The sequence below is a fragment of the Drosophila kikkawai genome, chromosome 3L, assembly GCF_030179895.1.
Source record: "Drosophila kikkawai strain 14028-0561.14 chromosome 3L, DkikHiC1v2, whole genome shotgun sequence".
Lineage (NCBI taxonomy): Eukaryota > Metazoa > Arthropoda > Insecta > Diptera > Drosophilidae > Drosophila > Drosophila kikkawai.
This window is the reverse complement of record NC_091730.1, coordinates 2,074,793-2,098,378: the sequence shown is the minus strand read 5'-3', so window position 1 is coordinate 2,098,378 and position 23,586 is coordinate 2,074,793. Positions and strand designations below refer to the sequence as shown.

Sequence of the window (23,586 nt, the reverse complement as noted above, 5' to 3'; positions counted from 1 at the left end):
TTTGCATTAAAAATGACTTAAAAATTAAAAATAAATTTTATTATTATTATTTAATCCTTTAATAAAAACCTAAATACCTACCTTTTTACCCCCTTTAAAACTTAATCAAAACTTGAAGCCATCAAGGACAGATGCTTCAGCACACGTGCCCCCTTTGTTCAGCCTAAAAACCAACATAAACATAAACAGTATCCAGGACAGAGAGCTCAAAAAATCCAAATTTGAATTGAATTCCGTGTTGGGCAACACTAATAAAGTTTCGGTTTTTGTATCGAGCGCACGTTGCAAGTGCCACTTGAGTTCGAGTTTCAGTTCGGTTTGGTTCTTTTTTTTGCACACTCGAGCTTTAAAAATTCATTTCCAATGCAGGAGGGGGGACTTTTGAAACGGAGAACCCGAGACAGCAACAGAAATCGAGCAAATACTGTCGCCGAATCAAAACCTTAAATACGCCACTTGAGCAATGGAAATGGTAATGGAAACAAAAGTGCCGAGCCGCTGAATTGAAGCGTAATGGAAACAATTGAAACGGCCATAAAGGATTCTCAATTAGAGGGGAAAGCAGGGCCACCAGATCCCAGATCCCACATCCCAGACGCACTTGGCCGAGGCTTTTGTTGCTGTCAAATTTGACGGCCGTGGTTGAATAAGACGACGGACGCGTGCCAAAGTCGGGGGCAGTTTTTTCCACATTCGCACATACATATATATATTTTTTTTTTCGGGACATTAAAGCTGTTGAAAGAACAAGGGACTGTTGACAAAACAATGGCCAGGACATACAGGACATGGGGACAGGGGAGCCGACAAGCCAAGGAGCGGCGGAGGACTCTAGAATGATGCGAATTATGGACAATTTTGCTATATATGTCTGGTGTCGGTCTCGCTGCAATCAGAGTAACCTTTTCTTTGCCAAGAATGCAAGTTAAACACTGAAAAAAATGGGAGATTAAATGTGGAATTTTGGTTTTTATTTTAAAGAATTGTTTAGAATATTTTGTATTTGATTTTAAAGAATTTTTAAAATTTTTAGAATTTTTAGTACTAAATTAAAAAGAATTTCCGGAATTTTTAGAATTTTGTATATTAAATTTTAAAGATTTTCTAAAATATTTAGAATTTGTAGTATTAAATTATAAAGAATTTCCGGAATTTTTAGAATTATTTTAATTAAATTTTAAAGAATTTCTAAAATTTTTTGAATTTGTAGTAAGAATTTTCGGAATTTTTAGAATTAGTATTAAAATTTATTAAAGAAAATATTAAAAGAGAATACATTTTTAGTTTTTGCTTTTTTAAATAATTTATTTTATATAATAAACTCTTTATTTTTAAAAGAAAAATCTTAAAAAATAATACTTTTAAGGATTATTTAATTTATTTTTAGTTTAACGTCAAAACCTATTTTTCTTTTAAATAAGCTTAGAAAACGCCTATTAAGAGCCTTCTGGCAACCTTAAAAATAGTTTTAAAAATAATATAAATCTTAGGTAAACGTTTTATGGGGTTTTTTAGACTTTAAAGTATTTATTTTGAGTGTATCCTCAAGAATGGCAGGCTTTGGCAGTAACAAAAACAAGAACAACGTGCAGGAAACGCTCGCCGGATAATAAGTGAAATGGATATTTGGAGTGTGTGCGAGTGTGTGTGTGTGCGAGTGCACTCGACAAATGCGCGCAAATGAAGCATCTGCATATATATATATATACATATACTATATATAGTATATAGTATAGACTTTTCACAGTTTTCTGGTAATGCATTTCATTTCGTCAACGGAAACTAGAACTTGCCTTTGTGTTTCTTTTGCCTGGCACCCTTCATTAAGACATTTGCATAAAGGACCCCCCAACAGACCAAACTCTATTCCATTTGTATTTATAGTACCTTTTTCCACCCCCCTCGTTGCAGATCCATATCAAATGTTCGGACCCACCAGCAGCAGACTGGCCAGCTCAGGTGAGTGGAAATCACAAAAGCATAAAGATGCAGGTGCCGCGATTAGTCTAAGGCAGCGGCAGGCACGTGACTAAGCCCCCGGGTCCTGGGGTCCTGCATTTCATTATCATATCAATTTCTGGCCGAGATTCGACTTAGTCATTGTCCGGACTTTCGGGCGACCCTAACAAATTAACCCGTTGCATGCGAGTTTAACCCTCTCTCTTTTTTCGAGGGTGCAGTTTTCTAATTTATGCGAAAGGTGTTTTTTTTTTTTTCGTAAATTTATTACTGGTAGGCGTGGCTGGGCAATTGTTTTTGCAGCTCTGACTTTTTGGACTTTCTCGGGGAATTGTACGACGATTCCTGGGCACGCGCCCTGCCCGCCAGAAAATCCATTAAAAAAGAGTTTAAGAGTTTTGCAAAGTCAGAGTAAAAGGCAAAGTCAAAGGGTTTCGGCGGTGGGCGTGTCCCTTATGTCCTGCATGGTTGTGATAAATTGGTCAATGGATGTGTTCTGTTTTTCTCACAATGCCTGGGCTTGGGAAAAATATGATTGGATTCATAAAAAGTAAGGTTTAGAAACTTAAAATTCATGAGATAGCTTTGTTGGGGTTGAAATAAATTCATTTTCTTGAAAAAATAATATATTTTAAGGACCTTGGGTTGATTAAGGGTACTGAATATATTTAGAAAAATGTTTAAAAATAGGAATTACTTAAAAAAAAAAGTTTTGAAAATATTTACAAATTGAAAACCCATTTTATAAATATTTTAAATGCCTTTAAAATAGAAAACAACATTAAAAAAAATATTTAAAAAAGTTTTTTAAATATTTACAAATGAAAACCTTTTTATAAATAAATATATTATAAAATAGAAATATTTTAAATGCTTTAAAAATGAAAAACAACATTAAGAAATATTTTAAAAGGGTTTTAAAAATATTTACAAATTGAAAACCCATTTAATAAATATTTTAAATTCCTTTCAAATTAAAAACAACATTAAATGAATCCTAAAACTGAATACAATATTGGTTTTCTTTCATAAATAAATAAATTTTGTGTTAATTATAAACCTAAAATATTTTTTAACTTATACACATACAAATATAAACTATATTTCTATTATACACTTCCCATTAATGCCCAAAAAATAACAAAAAAAAATATCAAAATGAAAGTCAATTTCAAAATGGTGCCTCATTGCCTCCGACCGACCGGTTGCCAGGACAAAATCGATAATTCCCCTCATTGATCCGGCGCTGGGGGCGAGCTTTTGACGCCGCCGCCATTACGCTGGCAATGGCGATGGGGTGGTGGACTTTGCCCCCTGCCGCTCCACCAGTCTCCACCTCCTGGGGGACACCACCGAAACATGGCGCTCGAACGGAATTAGCATAAAAACCCAGACGCCCAACATTTTCCGGCGCGACATTTACACGAATCGGACGGACTCTCTCTCTCTCTCTCTGTCCCTCTCCGGCTTGATTATTTCCTTCTCTTTCGATTGTTTGTTGTGCGGTTTTTTGGTTTTTAGAGGCCCGTTGCCAAGAGTTTTGGCTCTAAACTTGGCTCTTCAACTTGAACGCAAAAGCTCACTGAGAAAAACCCACACCCAGAGTTTCCACGGAGTGTACATACTGCGCTTTCGCTTTTTGGGTGGCAAAAATGCTGTTTTTGATTAATTATGGCTTCCTCTCGACACGGAACCGCTTTGTTAGCCAGGTCCGGTCCCGTTGGCCAGCTCAGACCCAGCTGGCCAACACACTTGACATGCCACCTCATTTGCATACGTGTTGTGTGTGTGGTGTGTGTGTATCTGCAAGTTGCATGCAGCTCGCAGGAGTGATAAAAAATATATATTTTAATAAAAAGAGCGAAGTGAAACATGAGACTGCCTCAGATGCACCCAGAAAAAAATACAAGACAATTATGGTACCAGGAATTGGGAAATATAATATAAAAAAGTTAGAGGAGTCCCTATTAAGGAGGTTTATCGGTCTGAAAATTAAAAATATATCAATATTATCATATAAAAAATATAAAGTTTAATTTATCGAAAGTTTAAATATCTAAAATATCGATATACTTAAACAAAGAAGTAGAGTTTAATTGATGTATTTTGATTTATGAATTATAATAGCTAGAGGGAGTCCCTAATAAGGAGGTTTATCGAGAAAAAAGATAAATCCATCGATATTATCAAAAATATATTTATTTATATATCGAAATTTTGAATATCGATATACTTGATCGGGAAAATACAGTTTTATTTGTTAAAAGGCCTTCAAAAGTAAATTTTTGTTTGTTTGTTAGAGGTATTATGAGGTTTAATCGATATATTTAGCATATATCGCAATTATTTGTTACAGTTATACCTACGATATCGATTTATTCATATGATTTCATGTCAAATATCTATACAGAAAGCCATACCTGCTTTCCTATTGTTCTCCTTAATATCATATCATAAATATATTTTATTTCCAATTTTTCAAGAACCATTTTTGGTCTTCCAAAGTCCTTAAATTCCCCAAATATTTATTTTCCCAGTGTACTTACTCTATAATTAAATAAGCCTAAGCCAAGACATAACTTTTCTTAATTATGGAAAAGACCGAAAAAAAACAACATGAAAATATGGTTACTGCAGCAGCCTTACATCAAAGAACTGGTCGGGCTAATTGCTTCCGGTTTTTGCACATACTTTTCCGCCGTCGGCGGAATTATTAAATTAAAATTTTTTCGGAGCCCTAAAAAGCTTTGACGCCTTTCTGGTAAATGAAGAGACACTCCCTAAAGGGCCAACTATTTGACTTTTCGTTGTCTAGTTTGGGCTGTTAATAGCGTGTCAATTACGCCCCTTTTTTTCCTGAAACTAACTCCAGTTCGGTGTCTTCTTTTGGGCCTTTGTCATTCATCATCGTCATCATTCAGTCGTCGTGTTGGCACTTAACACATTCACTTGGCCATGATTTGCAATTAACGCAATATTCATGACGTTCTCACACATGAGCAGGCGCTAAGCCACCACCAAAAGGAGCAGAGCAGAGCAGAGTCGTGTGTTTCTTTTTATACCCACTCAAGTTTTTCCAACCACCCCTTGTCCTTTTGGATTTTGTCTGACGGAAAACAGAGGGAAGAGAGAAGGGAGCTGGCAACGATTGTACGTCCTCTGACGTCCACGGCCTAATTGCCAAATGATTAAGCGATTTATGATGTCTGCGTCGAATGCGTAGCGAATTCCGAGCACAATATACAATCATAATTCTGTAAATGTTTTAGCACGCACAAAGAAAATTTAGAAAGCTACTTTTTGGGGGGAGAAAAAAATACAGACTTGGCGGGGGAGAAAAGTCAAAGTTCAACTGGAGAAATGCCATGATATGGACACAATACATATTGCTGAAATAAATAATAATAATATTTTTAGCTGCCAGCCAATAACAAAAGAAGGTCGATTAGCTGGGCTTATGGGTTAAGCTTTCTAAGGCCTAGAAAAATGATTAAAAAATCGTTATAAATTAGAGATTAACTTACAATTATTATAAAAAAAATATATAAAGGATTTATATAGGTAAAACAAATTTATAAATATTTTTAAATAATTTTTACTAATAAAAAAATAAGTTGTGCGGCTTAGAAAAAGAAAATATTTTGTTTAAAAAATATAAACATACTTTAGATTAACATATAATTAATTAAAAAATATATATAAAGGATTTATATTGGTAAAACAAATTTTTAGAATTTATTAAAAAAACCTTTACTAATAGAAAAACAAGTTGTAAACTGAGAAACAAAGTTTTGTTTGTTCTAATTTAACCTCTTCTCCAAGTTAGACCTTCTTTTTATACCTCAGTTTGAAAACTCTCATTTTTCCTCAAATCTCTCTCTCTTTCAATGAAAGTGCAATTGGTAAATTTCTCCAGGGATTCCCCTTAGGAACTGCTCTATCCCAGTTCCATTACACTTACATGCAATGCCATTTCCGTTGCGCTACACTTCTTTTACAATAATTCGAGGCGAGCGTTGGTCTTAGTTATTTATTAAAGGGGGAAGCCCCGGGAGCTTGGAGCTTGGAGCCGAGCCTACTACTACTACTACTACCACCCGGGGTTCTTCTTGGTCTTGGCTCTGGGCAGGAAATGCTTTATGGGCTTTTTGCATGCCACAAAATGCTTACATTTCAACCACACACAAATATATCCCTGCAGCCAAAGCCGTTAATTTAAGCCTGAAACTCCAAAAGGATATGCTCTTTTGATGGACATTTAGCCAGGCCAAAAATACCCACATTAAATGTCTCTATACAGGGGCAATCAGGGAGCTCATTTCTCATTCTCATTCTCCCCTTCCTAACTCTCTCTCTTTCTCTCTCTCTTGGATTTATTATAGGCTCTGGCCAGATCCAGCTGTGGCAGTTCCTGCTCGAACTCCTCTCGGACTCCAACAATGCCAGCTGCATCACCTGGGAGGGCACCAATGGCGAATTCAAGCTCACCGATCCCGATGAGGTGGCCCGACGCTGGGGCGAGCGCAAGTCCAAGCCGAATATGAATTATGATAAGCTGAGCCGGGCTTTGAGGTGAGTTTAATATACTTTATTTTTTTATACATTACAAAGGAGATAATAAATATAAAGCAATAAAAAGAATACTTTCTAAAAGGATATAATAAAATAAATACCTAAATAAAATGAATACATTATAAAGAAGATAATAAAATAAAGACATATAATATATCGAGAAGTTTAAATTAAATAATATAATTCAAGGAAAACAGAAATTTAACAATTAAAAAAAAAAGAGAAAACTATTTAAAATAGATTGAAAAACCAATGTAAAACCTTTAGGAAATAAATTCGAAAAACCAGAAACCACAGTTTATAACGTAAAATTTAATATAGATTAGAAAAATTTATTCAAAAATCTCAAAACTAAATTTTCATAAATAGTTTATCGTATAAAATATAATATAGATTAAAAAACCAACCCGAAACCTTTAAGAAATGTATTCAAAAAACCAAATACAATAGTTTTTTTTTAACATTTTATTACATAAAATATATAATAGAGATAAGAAACGAACACAAAACCGTTAGAAAATATATTCAAAAAACTCAAAACTATATTTTAATAATAAAATATAATATATAAATAATATAAAATATAATATAGATTAAAAAACCAACCCAAAACCATTAGAAAATATATTCGAAAAACCAAATATTTAACAGTTTATTGATTAAAATATAATACAAATTATAAACCAACACAAAACCCTTAGGAAATATATTTAAAAAATCCAAAACAATATTTTATTCAACAGTTTTCCCTATGAAAACCCAATACATTTCGATTTCTAATGAGTTTCCCTCCCAACTAATGGGGTTGTTTTTTTCCTGTGCAATCGAGCAAAACCCTAATTAGCAGATTTATCTAACGAAATGCGAGCATGTGTGCAATTTGCCGCTGGGTTCATCATCAGTAAATGATTTGTGCCTGCTGCTGCACTGATTAGACGCCGCTTTGATGCCAAAACAACCAGAAAATAACCCAAAAAAAAATAAATAAATAAATAGAAATAACGAAAAAAGAAGAAAAACAGCTAAATCCACTTGCTTGGCCAAGAATTGGCCCACTTGATTGTGTGTGGGCGTGGCAAGGGCAGAGACTGGGCAGAAATTCAATCACAAATCGAATGGGAATGTAATCAAAAATCCAATAAAATCGAAATCTAATTGCAGGGACAGGATAATTCGATTGCCAAATATGAAAACCCCACCCAAAAAGTTCCCTAGAATCTGTCAAGAATTTTTCTGAATTTAGTAGAGAAACATATGCACAAAACTATTTGTGCAACGGTCAATTTGCTAAGTAAACATGGCCAGGACGAAACCCTTTTAGCCAACTCCTTGAAGCTGTCACTTGCAATCAGAGAGAGGCGGAGGAGTACGAGGACGAGTGCCAATGATGCGAATTGAAGTGGAAAAGTCCTGGCAGCCAATTTGCAACACACACACACACATGTAAATAAAATGTAAAAAGTCTAGAAATTCACACGAGAAATCCTTTTTGATGTGCAGGAAGCCTCAACATGTCTGTTCCTCTTTTTTTATATATTTTTTATTTTGCGCATTTCAACTCAATTGAACACGCCGCTGGCTTTCATGTTTGCTCAGAAATGCGAGTGTGAGTGTGGGTGGTGTGCTGTGTGTGTGTGTAAATTAACACCCACGCAGGACCCACAACAAGGACAAGTGCTTTAATGCTTCATTTGACATGTTTATTCACAGCCAGCTGGCCTTTTGTTGGTCCCACCATGGCCAGGCCAATCCTTGAAATGGGTTTACTTTAATCCTTTCGTTCTTGCTTCTCGTACTTCTCTTGCTCTCTCCGTTGTCCTTCCTCCTGATTGAGCTTCTTTGTCCTTAGCCACCGACCTCATCAGTCATTGATTGGCTTTGATTGTCTGTGCAAAGAGGCTGCCGCCACAGGACCTCTTTCCCTCATTCTCTCTCCGTTTTTTTAGGCCTTTTGTTTTTGCTGCTTTTAATTTATGGCCTTAATTGGCATAATTTATGGAGGAGAGGACAACTCAACTGCACGCATTATGCCAATTTGCATTGATGCATTCAAAATGTTTGCAATTCTCTCTCTCTTTTTGTTGTAATTTATTTGTGCATTTTTTATGCCGCCCTTCACTTGTCAAGCGGAAGTTGTGGACATTTTAAAGCGTAACAATAAGCGGACAATATGGAGGTGGAGATGGAGCAGTCTCTGGGTTTTAAAGGGATATTTTTAAAGGACTATAGAGTCAGTCCTGTCTGTTAATGAAAAGAAATCACTGCCAACAAATTTTGCTTAGTTTTCTTTTGGCCTGAAATGAACGCCCACATAATTTTCTCCCCCCTTCTGAGCCAATTTCTATTTGCGTTTGTGCACAAGGCGTTGCCATTTAATTGCTGGCCTGGGAGCTGCTCCTGGGGGAGCGGCACTAAAATCGCTTAATGTCAGCAAATTAACTTAAAACGCATAAAGCGAGCATTATTTTGTAATTATTTATTGTGCTTCGAGGGGGAACTGAGCTCATCTCAGCCTTTGTTTGACTTTCCCACATTGAGATTGAGGGGAAATGGCCAGCCGGAGTACATTTACTGTCGTTTTCCGAGGGTTGATGGCCACTTGCATACGCAGGTCGAAAGTTAAGTTTGTGATTTGAGTTTGAAGGGAGTTTGAATCTAGTAAAATTCAAGTTGTTTTAGTAAAAGAAATTTATTAATTTAAAAATAAAATCGAACTATATTTAGGAAGCTTTGTTTTAGGTTTAATAATTTTTGGTTTTTCGTTTCTTTTTGTTTTTGACCATCAAATATTTTCTTAATATATTTTTTGATATCCTCGATCAGTATAAATGGTCTAGACCATCGAACAATATCCTTAGATGGATGCCAGTTGCTAAATTTGGAAATAAATCGATTTTCCGTGTATCTATTTTTTCTAGAAAATATCAAAAATTAATCGATTAAAATCGATCATCATCGATCATTAAAAGAATTCAAATTATACAAGTAAATTCTTCATATATTTTATTATATAAATTTTAATACATATATTTAATAAAAAACAATAGTTTTTTACATTGGAAATTGAATTTAAAAATGTATATCGATGTTATCGATTAAAGAATCGATTGTATTTAAAGCTCTTTCGAATGCCATTACTGGTATAAAATTCTTTATAACATTTTTTTTAAGGATTAAATATTCTTAAGCTTAGATTTAAAAACGTTTTCGAGTGACTTGACACCCTCTAGGCTTTCCTCAATCTATTTTTACTCCCTTACGTATAGTTCCCAAGGGTAAAAAACACCTAGAAAACCATTATAAAGGCCCATGCTCTCCTACTTTTTCAGGTACTACTACGACAAGAACATAATGACCAAGGTGCACGGCAAGCGGTATGCGTACAAATTCGATTTCCAAGGCCTGGCAGCTGCCACACAGCCGGCGGCCAGCGATCCCACCTACAAGTACCAGAGCGACTTGTTCATGACACCATATCACCACAGCGCCAAGCTCAGCTCGTTTATGAGTCCGCATCATGGCATGACCTCATCGTCCGGTAAGCATGAAGACCATTTTGGGGGGAAATATAAATCAAACTAAGAAAAGAAGAGATTTTGGATATTTTAACTTAACTTAACTTAACCTATTTTATATTTTATCTAATTTTCTTAATTTATTTCTCTCCTCTTCAGCCTCGATCTTCCCGTCGGCCGCCTCTTGGGGCAACTGGGGCAGCCCCGCCACAAATCTCTACCAACCCCACTCAATGAGCCATGTGACGCCCTCGCATGTGGCCCCCCACCTGAGCAGCTATCCCCACTACGCATGACCATCATCGTCCGGTGGCGCCTTCTAATATGAGAGCAATGCCATCGCCAGTGCCTCGGGCATTGGCGGCGGCAGTGCCTCCTCAACAGCAGGCGTAACGTCAGGGCTTAGTGGCGGGCTGAGCGCTGCCGGTGGCGGAGGTGTGACCACCGGCGTGGGCTCAACATCGAGCAGCACCACCAGCAGTGGCGGCGGCGGAGGAGCAGGAGCGGGAGCAGGAGGAGGAGGTAACACCGGCATGAGTGGCTTCAGCAGCAATGGAAACCTGAATGGATCACATGTGTCCAGTGGTGGAGGAGGCTCTGCAAGTGTTAGCAACAACCTCAACATAGCCACGGCCACCTTGACGGCTGCACCGGCTCATGCCAGTGCGGGATTCGGCACCATTGGAGGCCTGAGTGTGGCCGGCATGGGCGTGGGCGTGGGCGTAGGAGTGGGCGTGGGCAGTGGCAACTCAACGCTGAACTCCCTGGTGGTTGGCAATCGCCTGATGAACAGCAGCTTGCCCACGCTGCTCAAATGATGCCACTTGGAGAAGTTCGGGCTGACGATGGGCGCGGGGCCATCACCGCCGGCCGCCACGCCTGCCGCCTCCGTTGGCCTGGACAATCTGCCGTCGCCATACCATCATCCCGGTCATCCAGGACATCCAGGACATCCTGGACACACGGCTGGGAACTATGGGGCCAACGAGCGGGCTTTGTATGATTATTTGGACATGAAGAGCGGCGAGCAGGCCACGTTTTTACTGTAAAAAACTTGCAACCAAGACCACCAAGGATAAACGAGGTTAGAGATCATGGATTTGGTGAGGATTTTATTCATAGTTATAATTAGGGGAAAGCCTCAAAAAATATTTTATGTGAAAATACGATTAAGCAAGGAGTCAGAGCTGAGTAAAAGCTCTCAGTGTTTTCTCTAGAGAAAATCCATTGCCACTTGACTCTTTTCCTCACAAAAATTCAAAGCTAGTTCTTTAGGAGAGACTTCCAATTGTTGTTAGCATTTCGTGTGTGTAAAAGCAATTGTAAATATCAAAAAAACGCGTAGCCCCCCCAGTGAATGTCTAGTTATAGAAAGTTTTGCCACATTTCTTGCTTCGACTTACAATTTGTAAATAATAATAATAATAAAAAACCCTAAAAACTTTATGTAAAAATGTGTTTAGCAATTAAAGATAGAAAAACCCCCCAGGTTCCCCTTGAGTTTTAATTACCTCTTATTGTTTTTCAAGATGGTTGACTGTGATAGTTGATTGTACAGTTAAAACTCTTACATATTTTAAAAAAAAAAAAAAAAAACGAAATGAATTAAAAATCGAATAAATATTTGAGACATAAACTACGAGTATAAATTAATCCCGAGTCTAGACATACTTTAAATATATATTTGTGTGTCTCTTTAGGTCCTAAGTCAAAGTTTAACTATAATAATACATGTAATAATATATATACGAGCATAAAAAATTTAATTGTGTGTAATTACTTCAATTTGTGTGTGTATTTACAAGCAAAAAAACAAACGAAAAACAAAGCAAAATAAAAACTAAAACCAAAAAAGAGGCAAACTAAAAGCCACAAATAACAATCTAAGTGTATACAATTTTTAAATTCTGAATGTAAACTCTACGAACAAAAAATCGAGTAACCTAAAAAATATATAAATTATAGAACAGACATCACCGAAAACAAAAAAGGAAACCCAAAACGAAAACGAAACGAAAACCCTCTAAGAATTTAGTTAATTTAAGGCAAGAACTTTCAACAAACAAAAACGAAAAACAAATAAAAACCCAATTCAAAACCGATTTAAAACTTTATTCATTTTCCGAGAAAAATTAACAGATTTTTATTTTGTTTTTATGTACATCGAAGGGGGGAAAGATTTTTATAGAAATTCGCCTAATTAAACCACTTGAACTCGTAGTGCTTCAGCGAGTTCTCCTCGGGGAGCGAGGCCTTTCCGTCCAGCTTCTTCCAGCTGATGTGCGGCTGGAAACCGTACTCATTGGCTATGTACTCGATGGTTCGCTCGACGGCATCCTCGCCGATGGCAAAGTAGCTGCCCTGCTTGTCGCCATTCCGGCTGCCGGTCTCCTCGTGCCCATTGTAGTCCAGCACGTACTTGAACTTGTACAGGTCGCCGGTGTCGCCGCGGGAAATGGTGCCGGTGCCAGTGCCTCCTCCAAAACCAGAGCCTGATTTGCCGGATCCACCTGAGCCGCCAGTTTTACCCGATCCTCCAGGTCCACCAGCTCCAGCTCCACCAGCACCAGCTCCTCCAGAGGCTCCAAATCCTCCGGAGGCTCCAGCTCCTCCAGAGGCTCCAGCTCCTCCCGAGGCACCAAATCCTCCAGAGGCTCCTACTCCACCGGAAACACCTCCCTTACCCGCTGAACCCAACTGGGGCTTGCCGGAAGCGCCTCCAGCAGGTGACTTGCCAAGCGGGAAACTGCCTACAGCTCCAGTGCCAGCTCCACCTCCAGCTCCTCCATTATTAAATGCTTTTTTAAATATTTTAAAAGAGATAATAATTTTAAAATTAATTAAATTAATTTTTTATTCATTACTCAAACCACTTACAGGGTGCTGTTCCGGTTGGTGTATGTGCTGACACTCCAGAAATGCCCGTTGTGGTTGCTGAATCTGATGAAAATAAAAGTACCAAAAGGAAATTTTAGTAAGGACTTCATCCTTGCTATAAAATACGTGTAAAATATCCTAGTTCTGACAATTTCTCATAGGTGGCGTCAGGATGGATTGTAATAAAAGATTAAATTAGTAAAAGTTTTATGATAAAAATAAAAAATAAAAAATAATGAATTATATATCAAAAGATATTTAAAAAAATGTTAAAAAATAGGTATATGAATAGAATAATAATGAAAGCTAATTTGTATAGACAAAGTTTACAAAATCTACACTAAATTCGTATGTAAAACATAAATATTTTCAATATTTTATAAAATTTATGATAAATACTTATAACTAATAAATACCTAAACAATTTTTCAAATATTTTCTTGGCCAATTTGCTTACTCAAAAGAGGTGTGTGTGCAAGTGTAGTGTGTGGTGTCTTCAAACCGGCGACCTTCTTGGCGGACGCCACTCCCCCTCGCAGGGCGTGGCCAATATTAACACCTGGACGGGAGCTGCTGGAAAGTGGCACCGCTTGACCGCTGGAGGGGGCCACCAGAGCCTGCTGGCCCAGGGGCAGAGGAGCTGTTACCTGACCCGAATAACTGCTGGCCGATCGAATGGCATCCTCACTTAGCCTGGTGTTAAGAGGTGCATAGACCACAGGACCCTCCTTGCGGGTTATGCCCACATTGTAGTCCACCTTTGTGCTGCTGGCATCACCCGATTTCTGGGTCTGAGTGCTCACGTGTCCGGTGACGGCGGCCCTGGAGTCGTAGAAGGTGCTCATGGCCAGCTTCAGGCCCGTCTCGATGTCCCTTGCGGGGATCTTGGCACTGGGATTGGTGTAAGTGTGCGTGGAGTGTTGTGTGACCTGTCCCAAACCGAGTTGTGTGGCCACTGTCTGGGCAATGGAATCGCGGAAAGGCAACTGGACATTGAGGCCCTGATCCGCAAGCTTACCTGGAGCTAAAGGCTGTGACAAAGTGCGAATCTCTGTCTTGACGGGGTTCTTCTTGAGGAAGCAGCCCGAGCAGGCCTCCGTGTTGAATACATGGCGTGGTGGGGCAGGAGCAGAAGCAGGCTGGACCCTAGGGGTTGTGACAGCAGGGAGGCTCTCTGAGGAAGAGATTTGTAAGATTTAGAGGGGAAAAGAGGTTCATTTAAGGTTTATTCTCTCAAAAGCTATGGGATAATACAGGAATTTTCATCATTTCTTGGATAATTCTCTTCTCAAGCTTAGCTTTCCACTAATAATATCTTATTTATTTTACTCACTCGCCCCAATGGGTCCATTGTATGGGTAACTCTTCATCGAGATTATCCGGAACTTGCCCTCCTCGTCGGTGGCATAGACCGTCACATGGTAGATTCCATCGGCTGTGATGAACCCAAACTCGCCCATAACAATGCCGCGTTCATCTGCGGATCGGGAAACAAGACGAGATGAGCCGAAATAACACTGAATTTTATGTTCTTTTCGAATATGAATGCGAATTTGTGAATATCAAAATTCGCCTCATAACCTGCCCAGCCAGACCCGAGAGCCCCATAAAGATTAAGATCTAATAAACTGTATCGATAATGACGCTCATAACTTGTGAGCTGGTTTCTTAGGCAAATATCAAGACGAATGCCACCTCCACCACCAGCACCTGCCTACGCGCACGGCATTCCTATGCTTGCTACAAAAAACATATTAATAATACTTAATAATATTTAACGATCTCGAAGAGAGCATCCTGTCTGGCCACCACCCACCAGATTTTACGAAAAGTGCTCCACAAATTCAGGCTTCGATTCGTGGCCTTTGTAAACAGGTTTCCCTGGCCAAATACTCGTTTTAACGGTTTGCATCAATTGGCTTTAGCTTGTTTGTTTTATGTTTAATTCGGGAATATAATGGTGACATTTGTCATTAGTTGAAAAAATAATTCTTTATTAAAATTTATTCCTTTGTCGTGATCAATTTGCAGTTCAAATTGTTCAATGACTTGGAAAGAAACTCTTAAATACAAATCAATAAAAATTAGTTGTGGCTGTTTTCTGGCTCTAAAAAGGCCAAGTAATAAAAAAGTAACAATACAATTTGCATAATTTTTAGTGGTGTTATAAAAAAGCGAGCATAGTCTATAAATATGTTGAGTTTTAATGAAATTCTTTGATTTGTTTAAGGAAAATAACATGAAAGTATAAAAAAAGCAATAAAATAAATAAGAATTCTAAGAAAATGTAAGTTAGAATTAAATTAAATATTGAAAATAATACAAAGTAAAAGGAAAATATAAATATAAATAATTATAAATTGAATTAAATTAACAAATTAAATATAAGAAATATATAAAAAATGGCTTTCATTGTATTTTAATTATATATACATTATAAGTCTCATATTACAATCTATATAACATATAATATGATTGATTTACTTATCCAATACTTGTTTAAAAATAATAAATTATATACTTTTAACATTTTCAAATTAACAAATAAATATTGTCAGGCTGAACTCTATATAACTCATAAGATTATAGGAAGTAATAACGCAAATTCGAATGAAATAACATGAGTTTTTAGAAATAAAATGAATAAAATATAAGCAAGGACGTATTTAATGTTCTAATATTAAAGCCTTAGTATCAAATTTCATGTCTAAATTATAATATATATAAAAATAATGAACATTTATTTATCTAGGATTTGTTTTTATTTGACAAATGTATTTATTTATCAACCGAAGTTAAGAAAATAAAAACCTTAAGGCCAAAAAATTACTTTAAATCATAAAATAACACAAAGTATTTAATATATATATTCTAAACAAATACTTAAAACCTTAATATATTCAACAAAATATACATAACTTTCTTTAAAATATAAACTAATCTAGATTTACTATTCTAAATGATAATATAATAATATACCAGCCTAACCTAACCTTTAGCTAAGAAAATAAATAACTTTAGCTTAATAATCCCTACAACTTCCCATAAATCATTTAATTATAGGAAGTAATTAACATAAATTCAAAAGAATATATATATTTCTTCAATTTAAAAACAAACAAAGCTTCCATCGTTCCGCAGATGATGTAATGCCCCGACAACTAGGCACCAAAAAAGTGATCCAGTTATTGGCCAGCAGCTCGAATTTCAAGACAAGCCTTAAAAAGATTTGAAAGCTTTTGTTTAGGACACCTTCTACTTCTACTCTGATATAATCCAGTTATAGTATTTTTTTAGAACAAACAAATATTCACTTTGCATGCACAACAAGTTCCTGAATTTGCGTGCGGCTTGGATTGGATAAGTTGAATTATGAACGTAATCCGAATTTTGGCCTCAACTCTGGCATTTCATATGCCAGAATTATACTTATAAATATTGAAATGTGGCTTTGGCTCTCTGTTCTTTTTCGGAATTAGCATTAGGAGCCGAAGAAAGAAAAACCATAAATAAGGCAGCGACTGCTGCTGCTACATGTTATGCAAATCAGGCGCGTTTCAGTTTCGTTTTTCTCCGACAAACTTTATCACCGATTCAGCATGGAAATAAAAATCATAACGACCCTGTGTGGTGTGTGGACAATGGACCCCTGTGACGGGGAGAATCGAGTCTGTCGATGCCTAAGATCTGGCTGAGTTCTGTTGAAGATTCCGCTAATTGCCGGCGCTGGTATTTCAATTGCCGCCGCTGACCTGTCGCTCAGGTGCATCAAACGTGTATTGTGTGGCATTGCACAAGCCCCACCAGGCCGACGCGTCGGCACAAAAGTCAAAAGTTATAGCTTTTTTTGGGTACTGGTTACACTGGCCACCACCGCCGCCAGTTCATCTATGCTCCAATGCACCGCCGCTGCAGCAGATGTCTCTCTAACGAGGCCCAAGATGACGCATCTCTATTTACATATTTCGGTTTTGGTGTCAATAAATCGACGCACAGTAGTCGAGATATGCTAATGGTTTAATTAGCGTCATTAGCCAACTGTCAGGTGAATTGACAGCGCAACGGGATTGGGGGGTTTTTGAGGGTTAAAAGAACGCCCACTGAAATTTTTGAGAAATTTCGAAATGTCGGTCAGGTTCTTAATTTTATTTTGAGTTCATCTTTTGACTAGATTTTGATTATTTATAATTTTTTTTAATTAATTTTAGTGTATATTTATAAAAAGTATTAATTGTTAAAGGCAAAGATTTTAAATGTGACGGTTTAGGGATGTTAAAAAATATTACAAATATTTTGGTGGCTAAATTATTGAATTTCGAAAAAGGTTTCTAAATATATTAATAAATATTCCAACAATATACTGTTTACTTTATTTATAAAACCTTATATAATTTTAAAACAACAAAAAATATATATTTTTCCAAATATTTAGTTGTTTTGTCAACGGAATTTATATTTTTCGACCATAAATAAAATGTTAATAGGGGTATAATATTAAAGGTAACTATTTAATTATATTACCTAATTTTCTAAAATTATTTAATAATAATCTAATAATATTCTCATAATATTCTAAACATATTCCAAAAATACACTAATAATATTCTAACAATATACTAATAATATTTTAATAATATTTTAATAATATTCTAAAAATATTCTAAAAATATTCTAAAAATATTCTAAAAATATTCTAAAAATATTCTAAAAATAATGGATTATCCTTTTACAAATTGGTTCAAAAGGTTTTAACAATCTAAATAACAAGTAAAAGGTACCTTAGCTAAAAGAGTTTTTTGAAGAATTTATTTAATGCTTAATTCAAAATAGAAAACCCAAAAAACAACTTTTAAAAAAACCCACACAGCTTAATAAAATATTATTGTTTCCCAAAAATTATTTCCCAAAAGTCCTCCCCCTCCCCAATGGATAATATTTCATAACTCACCCCTCTTTTCCTGTCGATGCATCTGCTCGTCGATGGTGAAGCCGAACTTGTAGGGACGCACTGTGGTCGCCGCGCCCAGGACTTGGCTCCAGGACAATGCCACCAGCAGCAGCTTAAAAGGAACACGTTGAGGCCAACAACAAATCCATAAAGCCAAAGGAAGGCAATGCAAACACTTACAGCACTAACGATCGCCAGCAGTTTGAGACTCATTCTGTGGCTTTAATTCGTTTGTTAATGGGTCACAAATTAGATTTTTATTTTCACGCCTATTTAAAAACCGCTTGGGATATCACACGAAAAAACCATAAATAATCGCGCATTTATATTTTAAATACAAAAATAAATGTGTCTAGATATTTGAATTTCGATCGGACGACAACGGCGGCAACGGCGACGACGCGTTTCTCACGGAGTTTCGGAGCAAGCGCCTCAGAATGAAACACACCCCACGATGTTCGGCAGCGAATTGACAATGTTAATAATATTAGGTAAACATTATAAAACATTAGAAGCGGACGCTCTGGCGTTGGTTAAGTGTGCGTGAGTATCTGTGAGATATCTGTGTGTGTATCTCAAGTCGCAAAGCTGGTAGCATTGGCATCACACCTCTGGACTTGGCCAAAAGCCTGTACCCTGTGCTCATAATTTTGAATTTCATGCACCGCTGCTGCTGCAGAGATTATTTATTTGATTATTTAAACAGCCTGACGAGTTCGAGAACATCATTTGCATCCTCGGAATGTCTAAACAAAGCCAACTGGCTCTTTGATTTGGTTAGATAATGTTTGTGGTTCACATAAACCATACTTCCTGGCTGACTCTGTTTTGAATTTAGATGATTTCCAAGCATGAATATCAATTAAAGTGCATTCGTAAGTCGTTGCTGAATTTCTAATCTCTTATAAAACTCTAAAACCAACTCTAATGACTATTTTCTGGCATTAATCAGTTAATTAGCAGGTTTCTAAATCGTTTTCGTTTTCATTCAGCATTGTTTGTTTTATTCTAGTTTTTGTGCCTGAGCAATGGTTTATTTTTAGTCATTTTATTAAGGCAGAAAATATAAGGAGAATTGTATTGAAGATCTTTATTGATCCTGCCGAAAGTAAGTAATAAATTATTGTTAAAAACTTAAGCAATTAAGATTGGTTTTCAGACTAAAATAAACTCAAAGAGATGTATCTGTCCTAAATATACTAAAATTGTTAAAGGAAGTATGTTCCCCAAAGGATTATAGGAGGAAGTTTTTAGGAATTTTAAGCCCAACACCTTGATCTTAACCTTCTTTTGATCCATTATTTTTAGTTTTTAAAAATTCTACAATAAAAAGAAACCATATATAATCCTTAACATTCCATCTCCTTTTCAAAATGTTAATCCAAATAATCAATAAAATCTTAATTAGCAAGACAATGTTTCCCTTCTGTATTTACTCAACCTAATTTATTATTTATCCCGCTGATACGCTTGAACCGTAATCAATTCCCTCGAGTATTTGTTGGCAATTAACCGATTCCCATCTATATTTGCCAGCCAACTTGTCGAGTCCAATCAGTGGCCAGGCACTTGACCTGCTCGATGAGCGAATCGTAATGCAATGAGGAAGATGTTTGCACTTTGGCGTTCACCTTATCGATCGTAGAGTGTCTTCTGCCGGATGCTGGCAGCCTCAATTGTAATTGAAATATTGCTGTCGAGTTCGGCAATGACTGATGTTGTGTGCGAAAATTAGCATATTAATTGCAATAACTGTTGACGACTGCCACTGCGAGCATAAGCAATGAGCATAGAATAAGCACGGAACTGAGGGGTAATCATCGTCAGTCGGTTATCAGCCACCCGCCTGAAAGTATGCAGTAGAAAGCATCAAGTTCGTTGCCTAAGTCTTTTGATTTGCTGAAATAAAAGCCCCAAAGTAAACCTTGGTTTTGGGTTTTTTTTTAATGATTTTTATTGGGGCCCCAAAGGGGGCTTTAAAAAAAGGTTTAAGAAGTTATGGGAGGTGTAGGATATATCTTAAATAAATAACTTTAAAGCTTATGGAGTAGTCCGTATTTCAGGTAAACTTTTATAATAATTTTTAATCTTTAAAAACCATCTATTATATGCTTACTTTGTTTAAAAAGGTTCTTCTTTGATTCTTGAAACTTTTTTTAAGAAATTAAATATTTTATTTGCTGTTTTTAAACATATTAAAAACATTAAAATCTAACTGTTAACATTACCAGTTTTATTACTATTTTATAATATAAAATTATTATTAATAGCATTAACTATACATTTTTTATAGTATAATTAAAATTCATAAAAAAATGTCCAATGGATTTATTAATCAAATAATTATTTTTAATGTATTTATTATTTAACTCTTGAACCATAAGCATTGAAAACTGTTTAAGATGTGTATTCCTTTGGCTTTTTGAATAAAATTTGCTTAAATTAAGTTTGTTAAAAAGTGAATATGAATTTTAAAACATTAGCTTAAAAAACTTAATGTTTAAAAATTCATTTTTAAATCTCTGGTTAAGTTTATGTGAATTTTTAAACTTAATGTTGTAATTAAACACTTTAAAGTTTTTTTCTTTGATTTAAAATAAGCTAAAAAAAATCTACAAAAATAATGAGGCAGCCTACTTGAACCAAACAGGATTAATTATAAATAATTATAAAGCAAAGTTAATTACAGTTTAACTTTTCTTTATAATTATTTATTATTGATTTAATTTAACTTTTCTTTATAATTATTTAATATTGATCCTTTAAGCTAGGTTTAAAGAGAAACCCGTTTTTTTTTTAATCTTGCAAAAAAGATTCCAAGATTAGAAATAAATATTAAGACAAGCTTAAATAACAATCAAAATAAAACAAGTTCATATAAATTCTTCATTTTTTTTTTAATATTCAACAAATGTTCTTTGACTTAGGAGTTTGTTCCCTTAGCAAAGCCAAGGGAAAACGGACACGGGAAAGTTTTGGGGAAAATAACAAGGAATTGAGTAGAATTTGGGTGGATTTAGAGCTGCTCCAGAGGAAAGCAACCTGATTTAGGCCTCAGGGGCAACGGGCAGATGAGCACCCTGGGGCTGGAAACCGTTCTCATCGGCGATGTAGTTGACGGTGTAGGTCTGGCCATCATCAGCCACGAAGGAGAAGGAACCGCGGACGGCGAGGGACTCATTCTCGGATCCAATGTTCTTCAGCTCTCCAGCAGCATCGGCCTTCTGGCCATCGCTAGTCTCCCATCTAATAAGGAAGTGGGGAGTCAGTTGTTTATCCTTACGGGACCAGTTCTTAGTTTACTTACTCGTATTTGAAGTTCTCAGGTCCAACTTCGGAATCCGCACGGACGATCTGAACATCTCCAGCAGGAGCGGCCAGAGCCACGGCGAAGAGGGCAACGAAGACGATGAGGAACTTCATGGTTGATTGTTGGTTGGTGCTGGGATCTGCGGTTCTCGGACAGGTCACGACGAATGGTGCCGATGGTTGGCCGGCGGAACCCTTTTATAGAGGGCAAACCGTCGATTATTCAAAGCGTGGTGGAACTAGTCAAACGTGTGGAAGAGCTAATCGGCAATGTCAATGTTAATGCGACATGTCTGGTTTGGGCCTGGGCCTGGGTCTGGGTCTGGGTTTCGTTTTCGTTCGCAGATGGAGCACTAAAAGGCCTAATACAAAATGTAAATTCATGTTTTAGGCCGAAAAGAATCGAAGCCATAAATATTTAATTATTCAAATTTGAGACTATGAATTTGGCCAGCATTATACATATACATAAAAGATATATCTTTTAGTGACGTCAGCCGAGATGAGTTTAGATGAGATTGGAGGGAGGTTCTTGCCATTTAAATGGTAATATTTATATATTTTTCTCTTTTAAATCAAAGACTTTTATTTTCTTTTATTAATTGAAATCTTTTATTTATATTTTCTGTGACGTCTGTGGTTTCTATTTTAAGATTTTAATATGGATATTGGATACATAATATATCTCTAAATTTTAGGTATAAAATATAGAAGCTATTCTTAGGTCACTAGCCGGAACTTGGGATGATAGCCAGTCTCGTCGGCCGTGAAGCTGATCTCGTACTTTTTGCCATCTGGAGCGGACCAGCTGGTGGAGCCCTGAACCGAGAGGGAGCCATCATCCTCGCCGGCACCTGGCTTCACTTCGCCCGTCTCTGTGCGCGAGATTCCGTTGCTGGTATCAAAGCTGTGAGGGGAAAATTAACAATTATTTATATAATATATGTTTTTTAATGAGTATTTTTTTATAATATTATTTGTATATTATTATCATAAATATTTTAAATATTTTTTTTTATTATATTTAAACATAAAGCATTTTTAAAAAAATATTTTAAATTTTTTTATTTTAATTTTAAGTAATTATATATATACTTAAAGGATTTTTTAAATATTTTTTGTATATTTTATTTCAAGAGGTGAAAATTAGAGATTAGTTAGATAATATATGATTTTAAATGAGTATTTTCTTTATTATATTAATTATATATTAATATTATTATTATTTTAATTTTATTTTGTTTTTACTAAAATGATATATATATATAATTTAAAAAATTTTAAATATTTTTTTTATGATATATTTTAACAGAAACATTTTTAAGGATATTAAATAGCGTATTTCTGGATGATTTATTTAATATTTGTTAATATTTATATTATAAATAATACGAGATTATATTTTCAAAAAGGGAAACTTTAATATGTACACTTTTCTTTATGTTTCTTAATTGTTTAAAATATATATTTACGTTATTTTTAAACTAAAGAAATTATTTTAGCTTGATTTTAAGCACCATATTTACATTGCACTTGAGAAATACTTTCACTTTAATTTAAGAAATAGTTTAATCATAAAAATATCACCATTTAATCACAAAATTAATATTTTTAAGTCACTAAACATTTTTCAAATTTGTTTAAGCCTAATTTAACAACTTTCATTGGCTTTATACGCACGAAAAGGAATACTTGTCGCCGGTATTCTCGCTCTCCAGCTTGAGGGTCTCGGCCTGGGCATCCTCGCCAGCGGGCCTGGCCAGGACCAAGGACACTCCCACTGCCAGTAGGACAGCTAGCCACAAAGTAGACTTAGAACTCGAATGCATCGCGAAACAGGTGAGAACACAGGTGCTGAATGCTGCTGCTGCTGCTGCACTTCACTGAGCTGCGCTGGGAGCAACGAAGGCCCTTATATACAAATCATTGACGGAAAATGCATAATAATAATAAAAACAAATGAAAAATTAACAAAATCAGCAGAAGGCAGTAATGGAATCATACAATAAAACACATTTTAATTACAGATTAACACACTCTAAATACCCTAGACTAATCGTGCATGCAGGCATATAATGTATGCAATTACCTTGTCCACCCCGGCCTCGCCTTGCCAGTTTCCAATTTCAAATATCGTGTTTTCAAAGTTAAATAAAGTAATTACATAAGAACACTAAACACACACTCATTTGTTGTGCCATAAAATTCGTTTTACCCAAACGAATGGGGATGCTGAAGTGGCTTAGGAGATGTCTCATAGTCGAGATGGGTTCTAAACTTTTTTTATTTGTTATTCTGCTATTGTGCATTGTGATTTTGCCATTGTCATTTCTCATATTGTGTGCTGTAAGCTTGTATTTATTTGTTTAAGAATCAATTAAAAAATCAATAACCAATCTATCAAGC

At 35.9% G+C, this 23,586-nt stretch overlaps 4 protein-coding genes across 5 annotated transcripts in view; 1 reads left to right on the top strand and 3 right to left on the bottom strand.

The window, feature by feature from the left end:
- The window catches only part of LOC108071656 (DNA-binding protein D-ETS-3), a 31,764-nt gene extending 19,616 nt beyond the window's left edge, over nt 1-12,148 (top strand). For both annotated transcript variants that reach the window (XM_017162452.3, XM_017162455.3), the window contains 4 exons: nt 1,912-1,959; nt 6,342-6,531; nt 9,861-10,069; nt 10,206-12,148. In XM_017162452.3, the coding sequence (XP_017017941.1) occupies nt 1,912-1,959; nt 6,342-6,531; nt 9,861-10,069; nt 10,206-10,342 (584 nt within the window). In that variant the 3' untranslated portion in view covers nt 10,343-12,148. The remainder of the gene's footprint in view (nt 1-1,911; nt 1,960-6,341; nt 6,532-9,860; nt 10,070-10,205) is intronic.
- A 92-nt stretch (nt 12,149-12,240) lies between these two features.
- l(3)mbn (lethal (3) malignant blood neoplasm) lies at nt 12,241-18,324 on the bottom strand. The gene is made up of 6 exons (XM_070284989.1): nt 18,052-18,324; nt 17,872-17,983; nt 14,257-14,400; nt 13,381-14,097; nt 12,924-12,986; nt 12,241-12,844 (listed from the first exon to the last, which is right to left on the bottom strand). The coding sequence occupies exons 1-6, from the start codon at nt 18,082-18,084 to the stop codon at nt 12,243-12,245; spliced, it is 1,671 nt and encodes a 556-aa protein (XP_070141090.1). The 5' UTR covers nt 18,085-18,324; the 3' UTR covers nt 12,241-12,242.
- Nucleotides 18,325-20,826: 2,502 nt separating this feature from the next.
- LOC108071599 (larval cuticle protein 65Ag1-like) lies at nt 20,827-21,294 on the bottom strand. Its single transcript, XM_070284988.1, has 2 exons — nt 21,205-21,294; nt 20,827-21,149 (listed from the first exon to the last, which is right to left on the bottom strand). Exons 1-2 carry the CDS (start codon nt 21,292-21,294, stop codon nt 20,919-20,921), a joined length of 321 nt encoding a protein of 106 aa, XP_070141089.1. The 3' UTR covers nt 20,827-20,918.
- A 469-nt stretch (nt 21,295-21,763) lies between these two features.
- Nucleotides 21,764-23,056, bottom strand: Cpr65Au (Cuticular protein 65Au). The gene is made up of 2 exons (XM_017162380.2): nt 22,861-23,056; nt 21,764-22,087 (listed from the first exon to the last, which is right to left on the bottom strand). The coding sequence occupies exons 1-2, from the start codon at nt 23,007-23,009 to the stop codon at nt 21,901-21,903; spliced, it is 336 nt and encodes a 111-aa protein (XP_017017869.1). The 5' UTR covers nt 23,010-23,056; the 3' UTR covers nt 21,764-21,900.
- Between the last annotated feature and the right edge of the window lie 530 nt (nt 23,057-23,586).